The sequence below is a fragment of the Propithecus coquereli genome, unplaced genomic scaffold (assembly GCF_000956105.1).
Source record: "Propithecus coquereli isolate 6110/MARCELLA unplaced genomic scaffold, Pcoq_1.0 Scaffold55, whole genome shotgun sequence".
Lineage (NCBI taxonomy): Eukaryota > Metazoa > Chordata > Mammalia > Primates > Indriidae > Propithecus > Propithecus coquereli.
Window position 1 is genome coordinate 4,961,150 of NW_012151396.1, and position 22,999 is coordinate 4,984,148.

The 22,999-nt window shown below is 37.1% G+C and overlaps 1 protein-coding gene across 1 annotated transcript in view; it reads right to left on the reverse strand.

The window, feature by feature from the left end:
• The window catches only part of NETO1 (neuropilin (NRP) and tolloid (TLL)-like 1), a 156,900-nt gene that overhangs the window by 23,845 nt on the left and 110,056 nt on the right, over nucleotides 1-22,999 (reverse strand). The window contains exon 5 of the mRNA XM_012657587.1: nucleotides 4,616-4,729. Coding sequence (XP_012513041.1) covers nucleotides 4,616-4,729 — 114 coding nt within the window. The remainder of the gene's footprint in view (nucleotides 1-4,615; nucleotides 4,730-22,999) is intronic.

The window sequence follows — 22,999 nt, forward strand, 5'->3', positions numbered from 1 at the left end:
AAAATAACAACAGCATTCTGATGCTGAACAGTAATTCAATTCAACTTGAAGACAGATACTTTTGGAATGGTGGCATGAAGGCCTACGTAGACTCTTTCCCAAATTAAATAACCATAAGTTGTAAAGAAATTATTTTAAAAGCTCAACCACTTAAAGTCTGGTTTAAGGAAACTCTGGAAATTTTCTTAGCAGTGTACAGCTAGAGGAGATACATTGATTTAAACAAATTTACTAAATTTCTTTAGGAACCGTGAGAGTTGGTGGAATTGGAGCCATGACTTGCTCCTTCCACTATTAATTCATCCTGATAGAAGCTCTACTCAGGGAGGTTGCAGATAAGAACACAGGGCTCCCTGTTCTTGCAGTACCCAGTTGAGAGAGCTACATTATCTCTCCAGGTGGGGCAAGCTACCAGCATTTAACATTTCCTACTACCCCAGAGCCATGTTGTAGATGTTCTATTCCAGGCATGAGTGACTGAGATGTCTGGGGCTCTCTTCCTCATCTCAGCTTGGAGCTGCAAGTGGAGAACACCAGTGCTGCTCCCTCATCCAGCGCCTTGTTCATAAAGCAGGTCTGTTACTCCAGAAAAATCTGGCCACTCTTCCTTCCCCCACCCAGAGCGGTGGTACAGAAGTGTTGCCAGGGAAGGGAGTCAGGCCACAAGAATGCAGAACACTATAGCTTTTCCCCAAAAGGTTAGTTTATTTGGAATAGAGTGCAGAGATGCTCAAACCTAAGGATATCTCCAAGACCAGAGAGATTCTGCAGTAAGCAATTAAGAAGAGGCTGTTAGTGACTTAATAGCAACAAGCCAAACCTTAGAAGAGCTAGACCTTTAACAAAACAAGCCAGGAAATTAACAGCTAAGAAGAGCCCCCTGCATTGTAACAACTCACAAAGCCTGGACTCAAAGACTACCCCTGCAATCAACTGAATTTAACCGGATCAGATTGTGAAACAATTTATGATCCTGAAGCAGTAGAGTAAGCAGTTGGTGATGAATGGGGACCAACAACTGGCTGTGATACCAACAGAGGTAGACAACTAACCAGAGAGAACAGGGAAAGAGACAAAGAGAGCCCTGCTAACATCATGTTTGTCCAAGGGCGATTATGGGGATGCCCAAGGCTGTGCCTCTGTGGTACAATGGCAGAGACTTCACTGAAGTAGTCCCGCCAGGTCTACACTCACAAACAAGCAAGAAAACCACAACAGGAGGGAATTAGTATCCAGAGTGGCTACAATATATTATCTAACATGCAGTTTGCAACAAAGTATCGTAAGGCATGTAAAGAAACAGGAAAGAGGAAAGTGCAATTCATTTACAGAAAAGAAACAAGCAAAGAAAACACCTTTGAGAGAGCAAGATTTCTGACTTAGCAGACACAAATTGCAAAGCAGCTATAATCATATGCTTAAGGACCTAAAGCAAGCAATGATTAAAGAAGTTAAAGAGGATGAGACCAATGCCTCATTAAATAGAGAATATCAATCAATAAATAGAAATTATAAGAAATAGAAAAATGGAAAGCCTGGAATTCAACAGTGCAATCACTAAAATTAAAATTTCCTAGAACGACCCAACAGTAAGTACATGTCAGCTGGAAGCAGAAACTATCAGCAGACTTGAAGAGCCAGGTATAAAACTAACACAATCTGAAGAGGAGACGAATGAATAAAGGAAAATTAATGGAACCTCAGAAAAGTGTGGCAACCCATCAAGGACACCAATGTAATGTAATGGCAGTACAAGAAAGAGAGGAGAATTAGAAAATAACAGGAAAAATATTTTTAAAAAAATAAAAGCCAAAAACTTCCCAAACTTAATGAGAAAACTCTAATCCAGGTTCAACAAACTCCAAGTAGGATAAATCCAAAGAGATCCATACCCAGATATATAATATTAAAAATTTTAGAAAAAAAGAAAAAGAGAAAATCTTGAAAGCAGCAAGAGAAAAAACAACTCATTTCATAGAAAGGAGCCCCAATTAGACTAACAGCTGATTTCCTCAGTGGAGGTCAGAGGGCAGCATGATGACCAAACCAAAACAAAAACCCAACATAAAAACCTGTCAAACAAAAACCTAATATCCAGAAACCTACTTTCCATATGAAATAAAGACACTACCAGAGAGACAAAAATGAACAGAATTCAATGCTTCAAGAGCTGTCTTAAAAGAAATATTGAAGAAAGATTTTGAGTTGAGAACAAGTGACCTCAGACTGTAACTCAAATCCACATGAAAAAATTAAAGATAACAAACTAAATAAGCAAATACGTATAGTCAATAAAGACAATTATGTATATAATTATGAAGAACAGTATAGTTGCATATTTCTTCTGCATTCTTCACTTAATTTTTAAAAAAGCAAAGTTATATAATTGTATTTTTGAGCCTATAACTTATCAAAATGCAATATATTTGGTGAAAACAGTACAATTGAGGTAGGTGAGAGAAAAGCTGTGATTAGAGTAAGGAAATAACAACAGAGAGAAATGAAAATTTACAAAAACAAATACAGAGAACCAGAAATGATAAATAAGAAGGGTTGTATCATGAATCATGCTAATATATACTTGTTATTCTTTCTTCTCTCAGTTTCTTTAAAAGGCATAAGATTATATACAGTAATAATTACTGTAATGTATTGTTGGGTTTGTAACATATAGATGTAACGTGCAAAAACAATAGGAAAAAAAGAAAGAATAGAGCTGTATATTAATAATGTTTTTATATCTCTCTAGAGTTAAGTTAGGATAAACCTAAAATATATTTTGAGAAGTTAAGGTGTATACTGTAAGCCCCAAAGCAACTACTAATAAAGTAAAAAATACATTGAAATACCACTAAAAATATTAAAATATCACATTAAAATATATATACTTAATGAAGAATAGAATAATAAAGAAGAACACAGGAAAAAATACATGTGATATATAGAAACCAATAGTATAATGGTAAATGTAAATTCAACCATATAAATCACAGTATTAAGTCAGACTGGATAAAAAAGTAAGATGCAACTATACACTGTCTACTCTGTGTCTAAGATACAGACAGAGTGGAAGTAAAAGGATGGGAAGAAAGCATGGACACCAAATCATAAGGAAGGTGGCTATACTAATGTCTGACAAAATGTACCTTAAGATAAAAAATACACTACTACACATTAGATCATTTTATAGTGATAAAAGGTCAACCTATATAACAATTATAAACATATATGGACCTAACAACCAAACTTAAAAATACATGAAACAAAAGCTTTAAAAAAGTGAAGAGAGAAACAGACAATTCAACCACAATAGTTGGAGAATTTCATACCCACTTTCAGTAATGGATAAAACAGGGCAGAACATCGTAACGAAAATAGAAGACTCGAACAATGCTCTAAACCTACTAGATAGAACAAACATCTATAGAACAATCCACTCAACAATAGCAAATACATATTCTTTTCAAGGGCACATGGAACAATTTTTAGACTACCCCACATGCTTTCCATAAAACTAACCTCAATAAATTAGAAATGATGGAAATAATAAAAAATATTTTCTCCTAATGCAAGAGAATGAATTACAAATCAAAAGAATAGTTTTGCCTTATGAAGAAAATAAATGTGGACTTTCGTAATGCAATATTCACATTTTCTTGATTGCTGTCTCATGTCAAATATTCTTACATACATGGGGACAAATTTACATTGGGCAAACAAAGCCAATGGTGACTACTCATCATTAACAGGGCCCTATTAAGATAATTCAGAAAGTATTTAATTTCCTATGCATTCAGAAGTGGACGTAAAAGTAGTCATCACCAACACCCCACCATCAAAATAATTGATACTGGACCTGCCTTTCTGACTGTAATAAACTAATGGATGCTGTGGCAATGTTTCTCTGCTTTTATCCACAGAAGGCATTTCAATAGGTAATATTGAACTTTAAGCATGAAAGAGTTATTTGTCTGTTCATCATCCTTTGCAAATTATTTAATATTGGATATAATAAAAGAATTTATATGGAACTTTTGACTAAAATATGTGACATTCAGAATCCAGCCGTAGATCTCTGTCTGCATAAACAAACCTTCGTGCGTAGGCTAGAGAAGGAGGCAGGAGCATTGCAAGCTGTTTTCATTGGAAAGGAAGAAAGGCATTTTCATAGCAAAATTGAAGTGAAGTGAAGTGGCTGGAAGCACTTGAAATGACAAATACTCCTTCAATATATTTTATCTCTCGAGGATGTGTACAAAGTCCAGTGAAGACAAACTGGAATGAGTAGTGTTGCCACAGATGAAGGGGTACCAGGTAGACAGGAAAGTAATGTGCTCCACTGAGAGCTCCAGTGTTCCCCCACCCGGCCCCCGTGACTCTGCAGGCTCTAATCAGGAGATGTCTTTAATGAGTATTCAAGTGTTAAGGACAGTCCACTGTGCATAAGTGAATGAGGAAACATCTGGATACAGCATGCCTACAAATCGTGTATACAGACATACACGGAGCTCACGGAAGCCATAGTATACTCTATTTTTAAGCGGTCGATGCATATAAACTTCTCTCTTACTCCACGGGCAGGGTATTTTTTAAATTAGTAAAGACTAATCATTACCTTTGCAGTGATTTTCGTCCCAAGGATACACACAGTTCTGGAGTCCGTTGCAGACCAGTGTATTATTAATACACATGTTGCTGTGGCAGAAGAATGTATTGCCTTCACAAGGAGCTAAAAACAAGAAGAACAAGACAAAGGAAGAAAGTGATAACTCACGCTCAGTAGTAAATCACTCACACTACAAATCTAAAAACAAAAAGATTAGAATGATAATTTGCCACCAAAGTGAGATAAATGATTTGCCATGTGATTTTCAGAAATGTTGCTGTAGTGGTAATTATTTTTTGTGTTACTAATGGAGCTGGTATTTTTCTAGAGAGGCTCAGCTTATAAAAACAGCGTGGCGTGTTTTCCATCATTAAAATGAAGTACATTATCCGCATTTTTTTTAGTCGGTACATTCATTTAGCAAACGTTAAAGGTCTGCCACGTGCATAAATTATGTTTTACGTTGAAATTGTGTATGTGTAATTTAGTTTTACTTTGCAAAAATACAACTGAAATATTAAAATAATTTTTAAAATATATACTTAAAAAGTACTAATGAAGAAACCATATTAAAGCAAACCCTGTAACATCACTTAAGCATAAGAAAAAACAAAGTATGTCATTAAAATTTAGAACCAGGAAAAAATTAATCCTGAGTAACATAAAAATATATAGAGATCATGCTCATCCAATTTATTGTATACATTTTGATGAAATTAGCCTGCTATGCATGTATTTCACACATTCTAGTGACTTGATATCCAGTGACCATGATCTCCAGATTACAGAGGACATTTAGCAAATGGGAAGGCAAAGTAAGAACTCCAAGAAAGAATGAAATCTGGCTACAAAATTATGTTAAAATGTGAGAAGTTTAATATAGTAATATAAAATGTCAGATATGATTTCAATATTAGGAAAACACATTTCTTTCATTATTAAAGTAATAGAATAGTCAAAGTAATCAGTCTTTATATTAATATTGCTTGTGAATTATAGTTTACAGAAAGTGCTTTAAAGCTCACTTGTTTTTGCTTGTATTCATTACGCATATCTCATCAAATATAATGTTAGTGTTATTTTTTCAATAATAGTTCTGCAATACTTTTGATGATAGGCATTCTAGAAAAACATACTACATTCAATAAACATAATTTATAATGATTAATCAATCAGTAAAGATTTATTAATGATCAATATTATCTAGACACTGCAGTCATGTTATAATGATTTTTTCACTTTCAAAACTATATATTACTTACATTTTAGAAAGTTAGCTTCTTTATTGTATTTGCTATACTAATCAAAATTTTCAGGAAAATATTTTGCATAAGACAACTTAAAATATATTTTAATATATTGCTTGAAAAATCCTTAAAAAACACTCAAATTCCGAAAATCAAAAGTAAGGCAAAAATATAGCTAACTCAATAAAGTGATTTGTCCTGGCTCTGCGTGCCTTCCACAGCCTCCCCCCAAATCAGTTTCTTCTCTCTGTTCATTTTGACTTTAGGTTCCTGGTTAAACAGTAAAAACCATGTAATAGACGTTTTGAAAAACAAAATTAAAGAGTAGAAAATATGTGATAGTCATTTTGAAAAAAGTATCACATTTAACACTTTATCGTGCTAATGATTTGTTAAGCACTGTTGTGTATAAACCATTCATAATGTAAAATTTAACAATCTGATACATTATTGCAAAAACCTGCATTTTAGTAAAGAAGTAAATTTGAATATCTGTAGTCAACCATAATGGCCTTGCAGAACTGATGTGGTTTGTTAAGCAGATAATGAATGTTGTCAAAATCTGTACACAGAATATAAAGGAGGTTTTGGCAAGTATATTAGAATGGCTGAAAAAGGATTTTGTAAAAGTGTAAAAAATACTTGATTACAGTGGTTTTGAAAGTATAGTTATCCATCAAGTAAAGTTTACCTTTAAAAGAGCATAAATATTTATTGACCTTTCATGATGAGTTGAAAAATTGTTATAATTATTATTAAATAGGATAAGTTAGATTAAAACATTAAATACACAAATAAAAATAAACTTGCATTCCGTAATTGAGTGAAGTACAATAGTATGTTGATAACAGCAATGAAGTTTAAATATTAGTGGTTTTCCTGGGAATACAATAGGTAATCCCGGCATGTCAATAATCACAATCCTAACACACTCCTTTACATTAAATAATTATGCAAATGCACTAGTTAATTGGGAGTTATCCTCTTTTTTTGTTTGTTTTTTGTATTATCCTAGGTACTTTTTCATATCTTTGCTTCCTTACTTTTGCTAATACTTACGGAGTCACCGTGTAAATGACAAAACAAAAATAAAAACAAGGAAGTAAATTCTGCCATGGCTGAGAAACAGATGTATAACATCTTATGTACCTTGAACAAAAATACATTTTTTCTTACAGACACCAAAAATATAACATTATATCAGGTTCTGAATTTTGCTGACAGCAGTTCTCGGAATCTTTCTCTCATAAATGCATACACGCAATGGTGCGTTAAAGCTTCTCACTTATCTCCTATTATGAACTTAAAATGGCACCTCCTGCCGACTAAAATCAAGCGACTTTCTTATTCTCTTCAAAGACTCTGTGCACGAACACTCGTGTCCTACTACTCCCCACACACCCCTGACATTCCTGGCTCAGTGTCCGCACACCTTTCCCTTCCTCCACCTGTCCCGAATACCCATTCTTCACTGTCATTCAAATCATACCAATACTGTATTACCTAAGAATTTGTCCATTTCCTCTATGTTTTGTAGTTTGGGGGCATATATAGATTTTTATAGTATTCAACGATAATGTTTTGTATTTCTGTGATGGCTGTAGCGACTTCTCCTTTTTCATTTCTAATCAAGCTTATAAGAGTCCTTTCCTTCCTAGTTTTTTTTTTTTTTATTTCAGCATATTATGGGGTACAGATGTTTAGGTTACGTGTGTTGCCCTTGGTTCCCCCCCCCAAGTCCGTGTTTCAAGGCTGTCGATTTTGTTTATCTGTTTGAAAAACCAACTTTTGGTTTTATTAATCTTCTGTATAGTTCTTTTGTTCTTGACTTCATTTAGTTCTGCTCTGATTTTAGTGATTTCTTTTCTTCTGCTGGGTTTAGGATTAATTTGCTCTTCCTTTTCCAGTTCCTTGAGATGGTTTATTAGTTTGTTGATTGTGAACTCGACAACAAGCACCACATGTACTCGCCATCAAATTGGTACTAACTTATCAACACTAAGGTGCTCACATGGAAGTAATATTCACTGGGTGCCGGTCAGGTGGGAGGGGCGTGGTGGGGGTGGGTAAACTCACGACTAATGGATGCGGTGTGCACTCTGTGGGGGAAGGGCACGCTTGTAGCCCTGGCTTGGGTGAGCCAAAGGCATTGTATGTTACCAAAATGTTTGTAGCCCCATAATAGTCTGAAATTAAAAAAAAGTTAAAATAAAAAAATCTTCACAAAATACTTTAAAAAAATTGTATCAGTACTGTATTATCTATATGGTCTTAAAATATTATTCTAATCCACCAGAAAACTTATCAAGTTCTATTATACTTGTAATTTTTAAAGAGTTGAATACTTAGTATATGTTTATTGTCTTTCTCAACAAGTTCTTTGAGACTAGGGGCTATGTCTTTTTAAAATTTGTAACGTTTATGTTTAATATCTGGTAATGGTTTAGGCTTACTAGGCGTGTAGTAAATATTCAACAGATATTTTAAATTGATTAATATTACTTAGCAAAATGTTGGCTCTGACAGGGCTGCATACCTCAGCATTCCAGAGAGTGGAAGGCTGTAACAGGTGTGTTTATTGGTAGAGAATTAACCTTCAATGGCATGGTCTTCAAGTGCGACTTGTAATGTGATATTCTCAGAAACTAAAGCTCAGCATTACTTCTTTGGTTCTTTTACTATTTCTGATAAAGCACATATTATACCAATTTATAGAAAGCTTCTACTTAGCAAATCCAATATTCATTGTTAAAACTATTGCCTCTTAAAAACCAGCCCCTTATTTCCTAGTTATTCAGAAGAAACTCAAAGCCAAAGTTTATTTATCACAAAGGGACAGCCAAGGAAGCAATGTTCACAAATGCTGAGTACCTCACACACTTTCCATGAGCACAAGAATCTACTTGTATCTATTAGAATAGCAAATATAGCTCCACATTGATGTTAAAATGCCAAGTACATAGATGGAAATATTTGCCTCTGCTTTTTGTCACTGAACTGTTTTAAGATGTATTTATAAATGAGGACCCCCAACTAATGCAACCCCACACATCACTGGGAGGGTTTATTAACCATCACCATTTTATTATCCAGATCTAATGATAAAAGATAAACTAATTTTTAAATATGCAGTAAAATAGTTTAGCTGGCCAAAAGAATGTCATGTGTGTAAGCATGGCATTGCTCTTGATTTAAATCATTCACATATTATAGAAAGTGGATATTTTAACACTACACAATGAGCCCTCCTCACTACTCCCTCTTCCTTCATACACTAACACATGCATATTTGTGCAAAGAATGCTTTCTTGTCTATGCAACAGAATGTACATTCAATAAAGCTTAAAGACACATCAGCCTGGGGTTGGAGCATCCTCAGGAGGACAGAGGGCAGAGCTGTGACTCAGGCTGTAAGGATCAATAACCCCTAAGGGCAGATGCTTCTTCCATGAACAAAAGCAGGTGTATTAGAGAGGGCAGAGTGAGCGTTTAGCGGCCCTTGCAGCCTGGTGGCCTGGTCTTAAATTCCCACCGCTGCCTCTTTCAAGCTCTTTACCCTTGAGCTTGACTGTCAGTGACTCAGTTACTACATCTGCACAATGGGGATAACGGTGATACTTACCTAAGTGATTTAATTATACATACAATACAGCGTGGTGTCAGCTATGCGGATGCAAACATTTTAGACATAATTGTAAACCGTGTTTTAGGAGAGTGCTGCACAGGGGCTGAGGAGTCAAAATGCCTGATTCTGAAACGTGGGCCCACCACTTCTTACGTGGGCAATCTTGAGCAAATTTACTCGAAACATTTTCAGCTTCAGTTTACATCTATATAACGGGGATAATTATAAATAGCATATAAAGTTGCTGTGAGAATTAAATGTCAGGTGGTACATGGATGCTAGCTGTTTCTGAACTACTATGATAGGTACGGCAACGACAAAACAAAGCAAAAAACTTACAATGCTAAGGAGATATATGATATAAAAGTTGGGTGACTTAATTGATATTAAATTTCCTAATTTGTAAGGTGAAGATAGTTATTCACAGATCCCTTGTTAACAGGAGATGACAACGCATACTTGAAAGATATGTTCAGAACTTTCCTGCAACTAAGACGTCCTAGTTATCTTCATATCTCGGAGAATACATGCCTTTGCTGCAACCATGCCTAGTGTGAAATATCATTATGGTTAAATTCTAAAAAAAGAACAGAAAGCAGAATTTATGTATATTAAATAAAATGGCAAATACATTCTATTTTAATACAGGTTTTAACGTGTGTTTGTACTACTTAATAGGAGGAAACCTTAGCTATATAAGATATTTAGTTCTGATATTCCTTTTTGTTTAAAAAGACCATCAAGATAACAGATATTTTCTGACATCAAATTGTATAGAGTGTAGACCCCACTTTGGAAAGCCAAGATAAGCAACATATAGAATAGAATGAATCTAGGCCTTTTGAATCCAATATAGAAGGAGTATTTTCCCAAAGATTTTAATGATCCTATAGAATTGAGGTGTGGATAAAATTATTGTCTTATAATTGAGTGCGATGAGCACCGTCTGGGGGATGGACACGCTTGAAGCTCTGACTTGGGATAAGGGGGTCAAGGGCAATATACATAACCTAAACATTTGTACCCCCATAATATGCTGAAATAAAAAAAAAATTGGAATAGAGAAATTTAATATGTACATCCAGATTTTTAGGTTATCTATAGGTACCTTTACTACAATTTTAAAATGCCAATATAAAATGTTTTCGGTGGACATTTATTCAAAGACTTCACAAAAATTTCTTTGGAAACAAAAAATTTAGTACACTATTTAGCTTGGAAAAGGAAGACGTGAGTGTGAATCAGTAAGACTGAAAAATATGGTGTGTTACTTTTAGTGATTTTCAGTGCCTTGAACCCACTGAAAGGTTCAGAGAAGTTATATAGCAAATAAGCCCGTTTAATTATGTTTAATCCAAGTATCCAAAAATCATTATAGTGATAGAATTCTTAGTTCTTAAGAGAATATAGAATAGTGTAGAAGATTAGTAAGATGTAAAATTGGGTAAAAAAATGAAGATACTTATTTTTAATTACAAAAACTCATATACAAACACATTTTTGGAAAATTTTTCCAGAAATAAATACGCCAAATTGTCAGCAATTATTATTTCTAGGAGTTACTCAAGTTGTATTTAGATTTTTGAGAAATTTTCCATATATACTCATATGTATAAATATGTATATATACATACACAAACACATACACACGTAGTTTTATAATTAAAGGAAAACTCATAAGTTTTCATGAAAAGAATAGCAAATGTTACTGAAAAAAGTCCATTTTCTTTTTCAGATTTTTGTTTTTACATAACATTTTTACTTTGTTGTATTTAAAAATAGATAATGTACTTAGTATTTTTACTAAATAACGCTTCATTCTCTTTTGGGTTCTATTTTTAAACCCTTATCCGTTCCCATTTTTACCACAAGGTGGCGAGCTCACACCAGACTGTAGTGAAATCACCGCGCTTCAGTCCATCAGGACGGGTAAACTGAATGCACCTGGGACAACGTTTGCACCTATATATTGATAATTCGTTTTTAGAAATTAATTGTTTAGCAGAAGACAACTAAAAAGTTTTTAGCATATTTGAATTAGGTGAGAGAGAGCAAAAGAACGATTGATAGCCACAACACTCAAAATAAAGGAAGTTTTATGCAACGTGTTTAATAAAGAAGCATGAAACATATAATGCAAAAGATCTAATCATAGATGTTCCATCTTTTTTCCGTGTTTGTCTCACATTTTTCACCTCGTTTAAAACACTTCAAACCTTTCCCAATAATGTTAAATTCCAAACTCCTTATACGCTTCAGTACACAACCAGTGATTTCTAATCTCAGAACTGCTGCTTACCCCCAAATTACCAACTTCCTCCTGGACTCAAATATCACCCACCACACACTATGCATCGGCGCCCGCCCTCTTCCTTCCCCAACACATCAACCACGCTGGGTTTTCCCACAGCACCTATTAGGACTTGAGCTTATCCCTTTTAACTCACTTCCCTGGGCATTGCTTGCCTCTTTCCATGAGAGTGTAAGGCAACAACGTGTACCAATAGGTGCTTGATAAAAACTTGTCGACTGACCAGACATCAGAATAAAATGGTTATCTGGAGCACAATGGATATTAAATGTCATCTTCTCACTGAAGCCTGTACATGATTTTAATATCTAACAAATAGCAAAACTTTTCCTAATAAACTTGATGAAAGAAAATTACTAAAACATTAGAAATATCAATTATGAGTAATCAACTGAGGATGGATTAGAAAAACTTCAAAAACTGGATTAAGAATATATTGTTCGCTGCTAATAATAATTTTTAATTGTAGTATTCTAATTAAACAGGAATGTAAATTATATATGAACGTAAATGTATATGTAATGTAAATACAGACACACACACACATTTGGATATTGGAATTGCCCTTCAAACAATTTTTTTTCCAAAATAAATGGAAAAAAATGCCCCATGCACCACATTAAACTTAAAAGGTCCCTTAGGCTATGCAATTAGATGAAATGACATTTTATTTGAAAAATGCTGACCAGATTTAAGGCCAGAAATAGATTTGTACAACTTCTCTCCATGTCCTTTATCATCTTCATATTTGTTTTGAAAAATCAATATCTGTTTCCAAAACTCTCTGTTCCACTGTGAATAAGTTATTGGTCGAAAATATTTAGTATTATCAAGTAAGATGTATCTTAATCTCTTTTTTAATACAAGAAATTCTGTTCATAAATTTCAATTTGACCTCAGATACATCTATTAGATTCTTCCCCAATCTCTGTGCTAAACTTGCATATTCTTACTCTTCCTAAACACATGATATTCAGAAAAGAGAAACATATCTTCATGTAAAAATTATATTCTACAGATAAAGACAATTTCTTTCCTTTCACAGGGGGTGAACCGAATCATGATTTATCCATTCTTTTTTAGTTACGAGAAATTATTATACATTTTTATATTCTCATTATGTCTGCCTGGAGTCAGCTACACAATACTTTATTCATTGTGTGTAATTAGGCATTATAATTACAGTGAGGAGGATAGTAAATTTCTTTGGAGTCTGTACGCTGATCACTGTTAGACCCTGGATGTGTCATCCAAGGTTTGTTTTCATGATGTATACATGTCTCAAACAGTTGGTTAGTTGAGACACACTGTTCTTGTCAAGGTGCAACATTTGGTTTCATTGTTGAACATGCCAAGTTCCAAAAAAAGGACTTGCAGTAAGTAAAAATTAGAGCATAGCATAAAGAGATCACTGTAACCTCAAGCTCATAATTCTCCTAGTTCAAATGCTAACAATTCAGAATAATTTTCTGTCTCTGTGTATTTTTAGTGACAGATACCAGCTAATGTAGCTGTGAAGCCAGTATCAGAGAGATCAATATATATTATTCCCAAGGATCTTACCAAAAATTACAAGAAATTTGCTGCCTTTATTCTTGTCTAAATGATTCCTTGAAGACCCATGCGCTTTACTAAAGACAACATTGATCTAAAATGTTCAATGAAAGTTCTGCAACATTTGATGAATAAACATAGAAGCCCAAATTATTAATATTTAAATTGACAATTTTTTTGTTCTAAAAAACTACTTGAGGTTAAATTTTAAGTGTTCCATTAAATTATATGTCTATAGGCATAAAACTTTTTCAATGATTTGAGTTGAATGAACAAGTCAATAATAAAAGTCCATCGAAAATTCATTTCAAATAATAAAATATTTTTGACAGTTGTTTTCTTTCTGGTACCATTGGACTCAATCAAAAGTTTTCTCAGAAAGGAAAGGAAGCAAGGGAGGAAAGAAGGAAGAAGGAAGGAGGGAAAGGAGGAAAAAAGGAAGAAAGGAAGGGTGGGTTGGCTCCTGGCAGATTATATAATTTTATTTTAATTTCCTTTGCTCAATAGCCTCATTGTATTTGAAAGTAAGAAAGTGTTAACTATCAAAGTTTTAGTATGTTGTTATCCCGTTAACAGATACAATGTTAGCCACTTTCCACTGACGATTTGCTCGTTTCCAGACTCATATGTTTAAAACTTTCTGCTGCCCTGTACTGTTTCCCCTATTTTCCGGAAAGGGAATTGTGAATTAAAGTCCAGGCACACACGAGAAAGTGGCAGAATTAGGTGACTGACACGGAGCTCACGCTCTCACACGTTTTGTCATTCCATATCAGATTTTCTTTTAAAACGCAAAACAATTTTTTAAATGGCTGATTCGTGATTTTGTTTCTGAAAATGTTTAACAATAATTTTAAAATTCCAAATACACATAGACTTGCCAAACTTTTCTATAGTAATATAATACTTAATTTTAAAGACAATGTCTTTATGTAGAAGAGTCCTTATTAGTAAGTAAGTAGTAAGGCATGAAGAGGACCATGGGTTTAGATATACCATCATCACTCGGCATGGGAGGAGGGCTGTCCGGAAAGCATCCAGCCATGTAACCATTCTCCTTGTATTAACAATGGCTGGATACTTTCCGGACAGCCCTTGTATACCTTCAGCCTTCAAGTCAGCTAAATTATTATTTTTATAATTTCAGACAAAGAACCCATTATTTAATACAAACAAGCAAAAATAAAACAAATATCAAATCTACCGTGGTAAGATGAATACGGGCTCCCCACTGTAGCTACACCTTAATTCCCACAACCTGTGAACATTACTTTAAGTAAATGAGCTTCACGGGTGTGATTAAGTCAAGGATTTCAAGAAGGGAGACTGCTCTGGATTACCCAGGTGGGCCCAATGTAGTAACAGGCAGGGGGAGGGAGGAGGTTGAAGGGGCAGAGATGATGTAACAACAGAGCAGAAACACATGAAGATGCTACCCTGCGGGCTTTGAAGAAGGAGAAGCACTATGCGCTCTAGAAATTGGAGAAGTTAAGGAGCTATATTCTCTCTACAGCCTCCCGCGGAACAGCAGCCTTGTTAACAGCACGGTTTCATCCCAGTGAAACCTATTTTGGACATTTGACCCCCAGAAGTATAACATAACAAATTTGTTTTACCTGAAGCTACTAAGTGTGTGCAAATTTGTTATAGTAGCAATCAACAGGAAACTAATAAACTTATTTATACCAAGTAGCTGATTTCTCAGGTTATCCGAACCTTGAGTCACCAGCCTTCTGCACATGTGGCTAGGGCTGTACAACACAGAAACCAGGGGCAGGAGAGGACAGGGACGAGAAAAATTAAGAACAAGACCGGTGATATTGGAGAGTGGCAGTTTTCAACCCTAACAACTCATGTATCACAATTACCTGTGAAATGTGCCAAGAGCAAAATTTTTGTAATTATTTACATCTTTTAAATTATTAAAGTGAATTCAAGTGTACACTCAAATGAAGTGCGTGAGAAAGGGCTGATGCTCTAGCTGATGTTCTAAGAACACTGCAAAAAATGTGGGCTTAACGTCAGAATTTGTCATGCAGTAAGTTTAGTCACCAGTTGAGTGTGTCTTGGAAGATAAATGGTGGAGAAATTCTATTGCAGGTCATAGTATTATTGAGTCTTAAAAAATAGGTCTGTAGATAGCCAGGTGATGTCCTCAACTGTTGGTATAGTAAAACCCTATTGATGAGTTATTTTCTGAAATCGAGGATGAGGCAAGTATCCCAGCTTAGCAAATGATGTGTATAATCTCATTTTCTTAGGCTTCATAAATCCTTTCGGAAAGTTATATTTCTTGCTTTTAAATGAAAGCTTACAAAAATAATACACATTTACTGTAGAAAAATCAGAAAATGCTTATAGGCAAAAATAAACATCATCACCTAAAAATAGTAAGTATTGATATATTAATATCATCATTCCATTGCGTTTTACACATACATATTACATATAAAATAGATGCTACATATTAAATGTTTATTCCATACATTTACAAAAGTGTATTTGTCATGTAAATGTTCTGTTTGCTACCTGCTTCTAGCATCTTTTTTTTTAACATAGTTTGATGTCTATCAATCTACCACATCATCTTAATAAAGAGGATATGTATGTTTCCAGAGACATTGAACCAATACAGTTAAGCATTTTCCATTATTTTAAGCATACCCATTACTAGTATATATTCGTAGAGGTTGGTATTTTAGATTAAAAGGAGATACCTTTTCTGTTTTTCCCCTACTATAGAATTTAATACCTAGTGCTAAATTGCCCCTCAGGAAGCTTTTACTATCCCCCAGAAGTGCGTATGCTTCCATTTCACCACACGTCTCCAAAATTGAGTATTTCAATATTATTCTTTAACAGTTTGAAGGATGAAAATGGTGTCTAATTACCATTTTAATTTATATCTCTTTGTTTACTCGTATGTGTAGGCGTTTGTTTCTTATACCAACAAGACATTCGTGTTTCTTTCACAAATTGATTACGTAATTTATTTGTCCCATTTTCTATTAGAATGCTTATCTTTTTATTTTTGAATACAATCCTTCTTCTTGATAGGATAAAAAAACTATTTATCTATTGCCTGTAGTTTATCTTAGCAATTGTCCTCCAGTTCAGCTTTTCCCTATTTATTTTAATTATAATGTTTCTGTATCAATAAATATTTAAAATTTATATATATTTGAACATAGTAATATTTTATCTTATCTGTAGTGTATTTTGTATCTACTTTAGAAAGACCTGCCAAAATATGACATATACTAAGTATTTTCCCAGTATATTTGGTATACTCTTTATATTTAAATCTATGCCGTGGTATTTATGCGGCTGTATGACAATCATAAGTAAATATGTCCTACATTCATTAAGTGGTCTTAGTCGTTTTAAGACACATCAATTCACAGTGGTGAAGCACTGAGATTTATATACTGAAGACTTCAATTTATACTTGATGTTTTGATTGCTAGCACTGCTTTCTGCATTACATAACATTTTATTTCCTTATTGAAATACATAGTGAATAAAATGCCTTTTGATCTTAGTATTTATTCAAAACTTGTAATTGTGTTTGGCCTTGCCTATTCTAGAGAGAAAAAGGAAATAATATTGTGAAGTATTAAATGAGAAGAGTTATGTTTTTGGCCTCCCTGTTCTCTTTGATTCTTTCAAATAAAGAATTCTAAATTTGAAAATGTGCTAGTTTATTTTTCCATCATCAACAAAATATTTAAAGTAAACTTTTTTTTTTTTTTTTACATCTGAACAAAGCTGGGAAGGATTAAAGTGAGTTGACTATTATCAACGTATTTTGTTGTATATTGTCAGAGTGTTACAGAGTTAAAATCTTTAATTTTTTTCCCTTTAGGATCCATCAAATTGAGTTATTGAAATAATGTAACAATTTTACTTAGTTATTACAAAATTAGGAATTTGCACTCTCCGGGACAGAATTAAGAAGACACAGACGGCAGGCTGTAAGCCTGCTCTAGACAGAAAAAGGTAAAACTGAACAGTGAAATAAAATCAATCCTGGTGTCAGAAGAGCAGAGACCCAACTAAGATAAACAAATGCTGGAGAAAAGGAAACTCTCTGAGAAGAGAATTAGGCTTCTTAGAATACAACCTTTCAGAGCATAATTTACTGAAGTAACTGAGGGAGTTCATGGGGGAGTGTGGAACGGAATACTAGACATAAATGAGCATCTTCCGCAGTGAGTCACACCCTTGAACTGAACATGAATCAGTGTGGTCGCACAGCTCCCTAAGAGGAAAAAACATCTTATTCATCTTTGCGCCGTCGGTGCCTGGGCATTTAAGTGTTTACTGAGGGAACTGGAGAATGAATGGAGGAATGTAAATAGTGTCAAAGCGAAAAGGGATTGACAATTAGGCTAATAATCCAGTAATGTTACCTGCACGTTTATAATCAAACTGATGTTGGAATGGTTACTATTTTTTGTTTTCCTACAGTTACAGTATATCATGTCACATGTCCTGAACTACCAAATTTAGGAATAGCACTATGTTGATAAAAAGTTTTATTATATATATATAGAGAGAGAGAGAAAGAGAGAGAGAGAGAGTCTCGCTCTGCCCCCACTCCCCGTCCCCACGTAGAATGCAGTGGCATCATCACAGTTCACTGCAACCTTAAACTCCTGGGCTCAAGCAATCCTCCTGCCTCAGCCTCCTGCGTAGCTGGCACTACAGGAATATGCCACCATGCCTGGCTAATTTTTTTCTATTTTTAATAGAGATGGAGTCTTGCTCTTGCTCACGCTGGAAAAGGTAATATATTAATTAATGCCCTTAAGTAATATTTTAAGGTTGACATTTAGATCATCCATTACTTAAAAAAAAATCCCACATCACTGCAATAGGAATATGTGCTGCTTTTCTCTTGCTGAGTTGCAAACTACCTCACATTTAACCTACAGCTTAAAACAACACCCTGTACTGTACCCTCCCAAGTTTCTGTGTGTCAGAAGTCTAGGTAGGGCTCAGAGGGGTTCTCTTCTTAGGGTCTCACAAGGCTAACATCAGAGTCAGCCTCCCTCTAATGTGTGGAGGTCTCTTCGAAGCTCATTCAGGTTGTTGGAAAAATCCAGTACTTTGGAATGGGACTGAGGTTCCCGCTTTCTTGATGGCTGACAACTGGAGGACATTCTCAGTTCCGAGAGATCGCCCAAAACTCCTTACCATGAGGCCCTCTGTATCCTATGGCAGTTATGGCCAGCAGGAGTATTTACTACAGTTAAAAATCTCTCTGACTTCCTTTATCTTGGACCTTTAGACTCTCTTTTATTTTATTTTTTACTTTCCCCCCCTGAGTTCAAACTAGTTGTTTATTGTAGTTCCTGTTATACCAGTACTTGCAGGCTGGCCAGAATTTCCAGAGGCCGTTGGGAAAACCTGCTGATGAGAGTTTTTGATTTGCAAGAAAGAAAAACGACACTAGGATTAAAGTGCACTTTCTAATGAGCTAAAACCGTCGCCAGGGTTGTAGCGGAAAAGTCGACCCTGTGAAACCTTGAACGCGCCATTTGGGTCCTTCAATTCTGTGATGGGTTCCTTTTTTCAAAATGGTAGACGTGTACTTGTGGGTTTTTCTGATGTGGCTTAACTTTGTGTGGGGAGGAGTGTGGCTTCAAGTAGTCCCAAATTTCTGTGACGATTGAGAAAAGCAGCGACGCATGTATCCGCAGCGTAGGGACGTAGTGATGTGACTAAATAATAAAACTGCTCTACCCCCATGAAGGGGATATTTCATTGTATTACAAACTTAAAATACTGCAAAGTGTATAAAACATATATGTATGATTTAAAGACTAACGTACCAATATATCCATTGCCCAAATGAAAGAAACAGAATATTACGAGTTTATTGGAAGCCCCTGTGTGCCCTTCTTCAAGCATATTCTACTTCTGGCCCCTTGAGTAGTAGATTATAGCCCCAAATACAGATTGGCATCACTGGAGGGGGTAGCTTTTGAGCCGTACTGATGCCAATTCTGGCTTAGAATGGGGCAGTCCAGGAGTGTGTGTGTGTGTGCGTGTGTGTGTGTGTGTGTAAAATATCAGTTTTGACTCTAATATGCAGCGAAGGATAAACCACTGCACTAACGTGTGTACAAACCACCTAAAAATATTATTAAAATGCAGCCAATAAAACCTATTTTGTTAGCAAATCTCTAGTATAAAATATTATTAAAGGTAGTCCTCAGAGTGTACATTAGATCTCTAGACCTATTCCCCCTACATAACCGCAGCCTCGCACTCTTTGACCTACATCTCCCCAACCCGCTGCCGCCTCACTCCTAGTAAACACCATTCTACTCTCCGTTTCTATGCACGGCTCTTCTTTTTTTAAGATTCACGTATAAGTGAGATCATGCAGTAGTTTTCTTGCTGTGTCTAGCTTACTTCAGTTAGCATAGTGTCCTCCAGGCTCAAATGACAGAATCTCCTCATTTTTTAAGGCTGAATAATATTCCACCGTACATACAGATTTTAGGTGCTCTTACCACCAAAAAGATACCTACGAAGGATGACGCATATGTTGCTTGAATATAGTAATCATCTTGCATCTGGATATCTGAAAATCTGGCAGTACCACAGAAGGTTTCCTCTATTATTCTCTCAGATAGGTTTTTCATGCTTTTTGCTTTTTTTTTTCGTCTCCTCAGAGATACCTACAATTCGTATATAAGTTCACCGCACATAGTCCCCTTTTTCTCTGAGACTTTGTTCATTCTTCTTTATTCTGTTTTCTGCATCTTTGACTGACTGCGTTAGCTTGAGAGCCTTGTCTGCAAGCTCTGCGATTCTTTCTTCCGCTTGGTCTGGTCTGTTGCCGAAGCTTTCTGCTGTATTTTGAAATTCTCTAAATTACTCTTTCATTTCTTTTAGTTCTTTTTCATTCTTTCTTATGTTGTCTAGCTGTTTAATGACAACTTTTTCATTTGTTTCGTTGATGACCTGAAATATTTCTTTGGCTCTTTTGTGTTGGTTTTCAACTTTCTCCTCAATCCCTTTCAAATTATTTGCCACTCACATTCTGAATTCCATTTCTGACATTTTGACAATTTCCTTTGGGTTGGGTCCATTGCTGTAGATCCACTGTGAGTGATCCTTTGGGGGTGTTAAACTAACTAGTTTTTTGTTTTTTTTTTCTCATGTTGCCAGAGTTCTTTTGCTGGTTTCTTCTCATCTGACACCTTTGCTCTCAGGTCAGGGCACACAGGTTTGCAACGCACCTGTTTCCCTTTGCTGGGAACTCTCCTACTTAGTGAGAAGAAGGAGAGGTCCCTAAATGGTGCTCTGGTGACCTCTGGAAGGCTGACCTGGCAGGGGAGGGCGGATGTACCGAGTGCCTGTAAAGCAGCTGGTCTGTGTTGTTCCGTTCCCCTGTGATTGTCACGGTTCTGCCTGGTGCTGGTTGATCTCCAGGCAGAGTGGTGGGCTGTTCCCCAGGCTGCTGTTGTAAGTTCAGCTTGGGGGCTGGGCAAGACCCTCTCCACGGAAGCTGGTGTTGGGGGTGATTGCTCTGACGAGGTCTACTCACAGCCGTGACAGTGGCAGGTGGGTGAGGCTGTATAGGTAGTGATTGTGGGTGTCAGGGCTGTGGGTGTTCGCTCCAACTGGATCCAGGTGCAATGGCTGCTCTAGGCTAGAGGGTCCCTGGCAGAGTGTTGGACTGCGGGGGTGGCTCCCACCAGGCAGCCAGTAGGAACCACGGGGATGGGGCCACGAGTTTCGGCCATAGCTGCCGCGCCTTGGAGCCATGGGCACAGGGCCCAGCAGCAGCGCCCGAGCTTCAGGGGTGGCGTGTGGGGCCTGATGTCAGTGGAAAATCCTTGGATTCAGGACTCCCGGACCCAGCAGCCCTGCTGGAACTTCGAGGTGGACCTGCTAGGTGGATGGCAGCACTGGATGTCTGGGGCGGAGGTGCAGGGCTGGGTGGTGGTGCTGGAGCCTCGGGGTGTGGCTGGGGAGCTGGGAGGCAGCGGCAACTGTGGACTCAGAGCCACAGGGCTGGGTGGCAGGGCCGGGGGGCAGCTTAGGGCTCGTGGGGCCAGGCCGCTGGGCATCTGGGACCCTCCCCTTTCCCAGGTTCTGTGAGGCAGTCACTGCAGGGCTTCTCAGGTGTCGTTTGTGGCGCCCGTTTTGCTCAGATCCCCCCGGATGCTCAGCTCCCCATCACAGGGCATGCGAAAGTGTTAGCTCTCCCTGCTCCCTCCTTCTCCAGGCAGAGGCCATGTGGAGGCGGCTACAGCAAAGCCGGCCCTGCGCACACCGCACACTGGGCACTCTGGCGCTGAGACCTCAGAGTGGCGTCAGTTGCAGTAACCTGGGGACACAGCCACTAGGTCCCTGCTGTGCCCGCTCTCCAGTGCAATGTCCCTGCACAGACTCCAGGCAGCTCTCGGATCAGTCTGGAGGTCTGTGATCAGATCAGGGCCCCCCTCCCAACTTGGGCTGCAGTGTCCGCAGGGAGGAACGTGGAGCCCCAGGGTTCTCTCCTCCCGTCCTTCCCCACATGTGGACGCCTCCCCCAAGTGCCTTCAGATCTTGCTGAGTGGATCACCCATCGCCTCCTTCACTCTGAGTGTCCATGTCACCTCCCCATTGATTCACAGTGCTCTTTCCGCAGCCCCATCTGTAGGTGGGCATCCACCTGCAACTTTCCATCCTCTCCTTGAGAGCAGTGCGTGGGCTGCTTCTAGCTGACCATCTTGCCCCTCCCCTCTAGACCGGCTTTTAAAAGAGCATATTTGATTAGGTCAGACCCACTAGGATCATTTCCCTTTAATTACCTCAAAGTCAACTGATTAGGGACTTCAACTACAAGGCTCCCAAGAGTATCACCCCATGACAGCATGACTCAAAGTTCAAAATCTCATTGTTCAAATCATCTGTATCTGCTGTAGAGGAGCCTCCTGGGTTTTGTCCTTTAGGAGTCTGAAATACTGTTTCTGGGGCACAGTTTCTCTCCACGTATGTGCCCAACATCCCAACACAGTGGCGGGTCAGACAGGATTCTAGTTCAAACAAGGGAGAATGGAGAGTAAATAGGAGAAAAGGGTCTGCAATAGTTCTGAAATCCATCAGGGTAAAGTTGGATTTTTCTTGATTATGTTTCAAGGTCTTGGAATAATTCTCTTGGTTCAGTTCTCTGAGTCTTTCTTTCTCATGAAAGGTCATGTGTGTTTGCAGCTGAGTAGTTTTATCAGACTGGTTCTTGCCATTACAATTTTGGGATTCCAACTACCCCTTTTCATTCAGTTCTCTCATTGTCCCTTCCAGCCCAAATTGACAGTATTTCTGCTGAAACAATTTTCTCAAGAACCTCGTGGGCCTTGCTTGAAATTCAGTGGCCTTTGCTCCATTAGGCAGAAGCCACACCCATAAATCTCTTCAAGATAATCCTTTCTCTTGGGCCCCTGCCCAGATGACTGACAGACGGTGCCCTTAATCCTTCTAGTTAAATGTAGAGGATTTGGAAGGCACAACTTTAACCTCTTGCAAGTGCCTTTTTGTTACTGAACACTGTGACCTTTTGATGTTTCTGATGGTTTAGCAAAGCTTACCCAGTCACAGATTCAGCCTTTTCTCTATGCTATACTTTTCAGCGGTCTTTTCTGACTTTCAACATC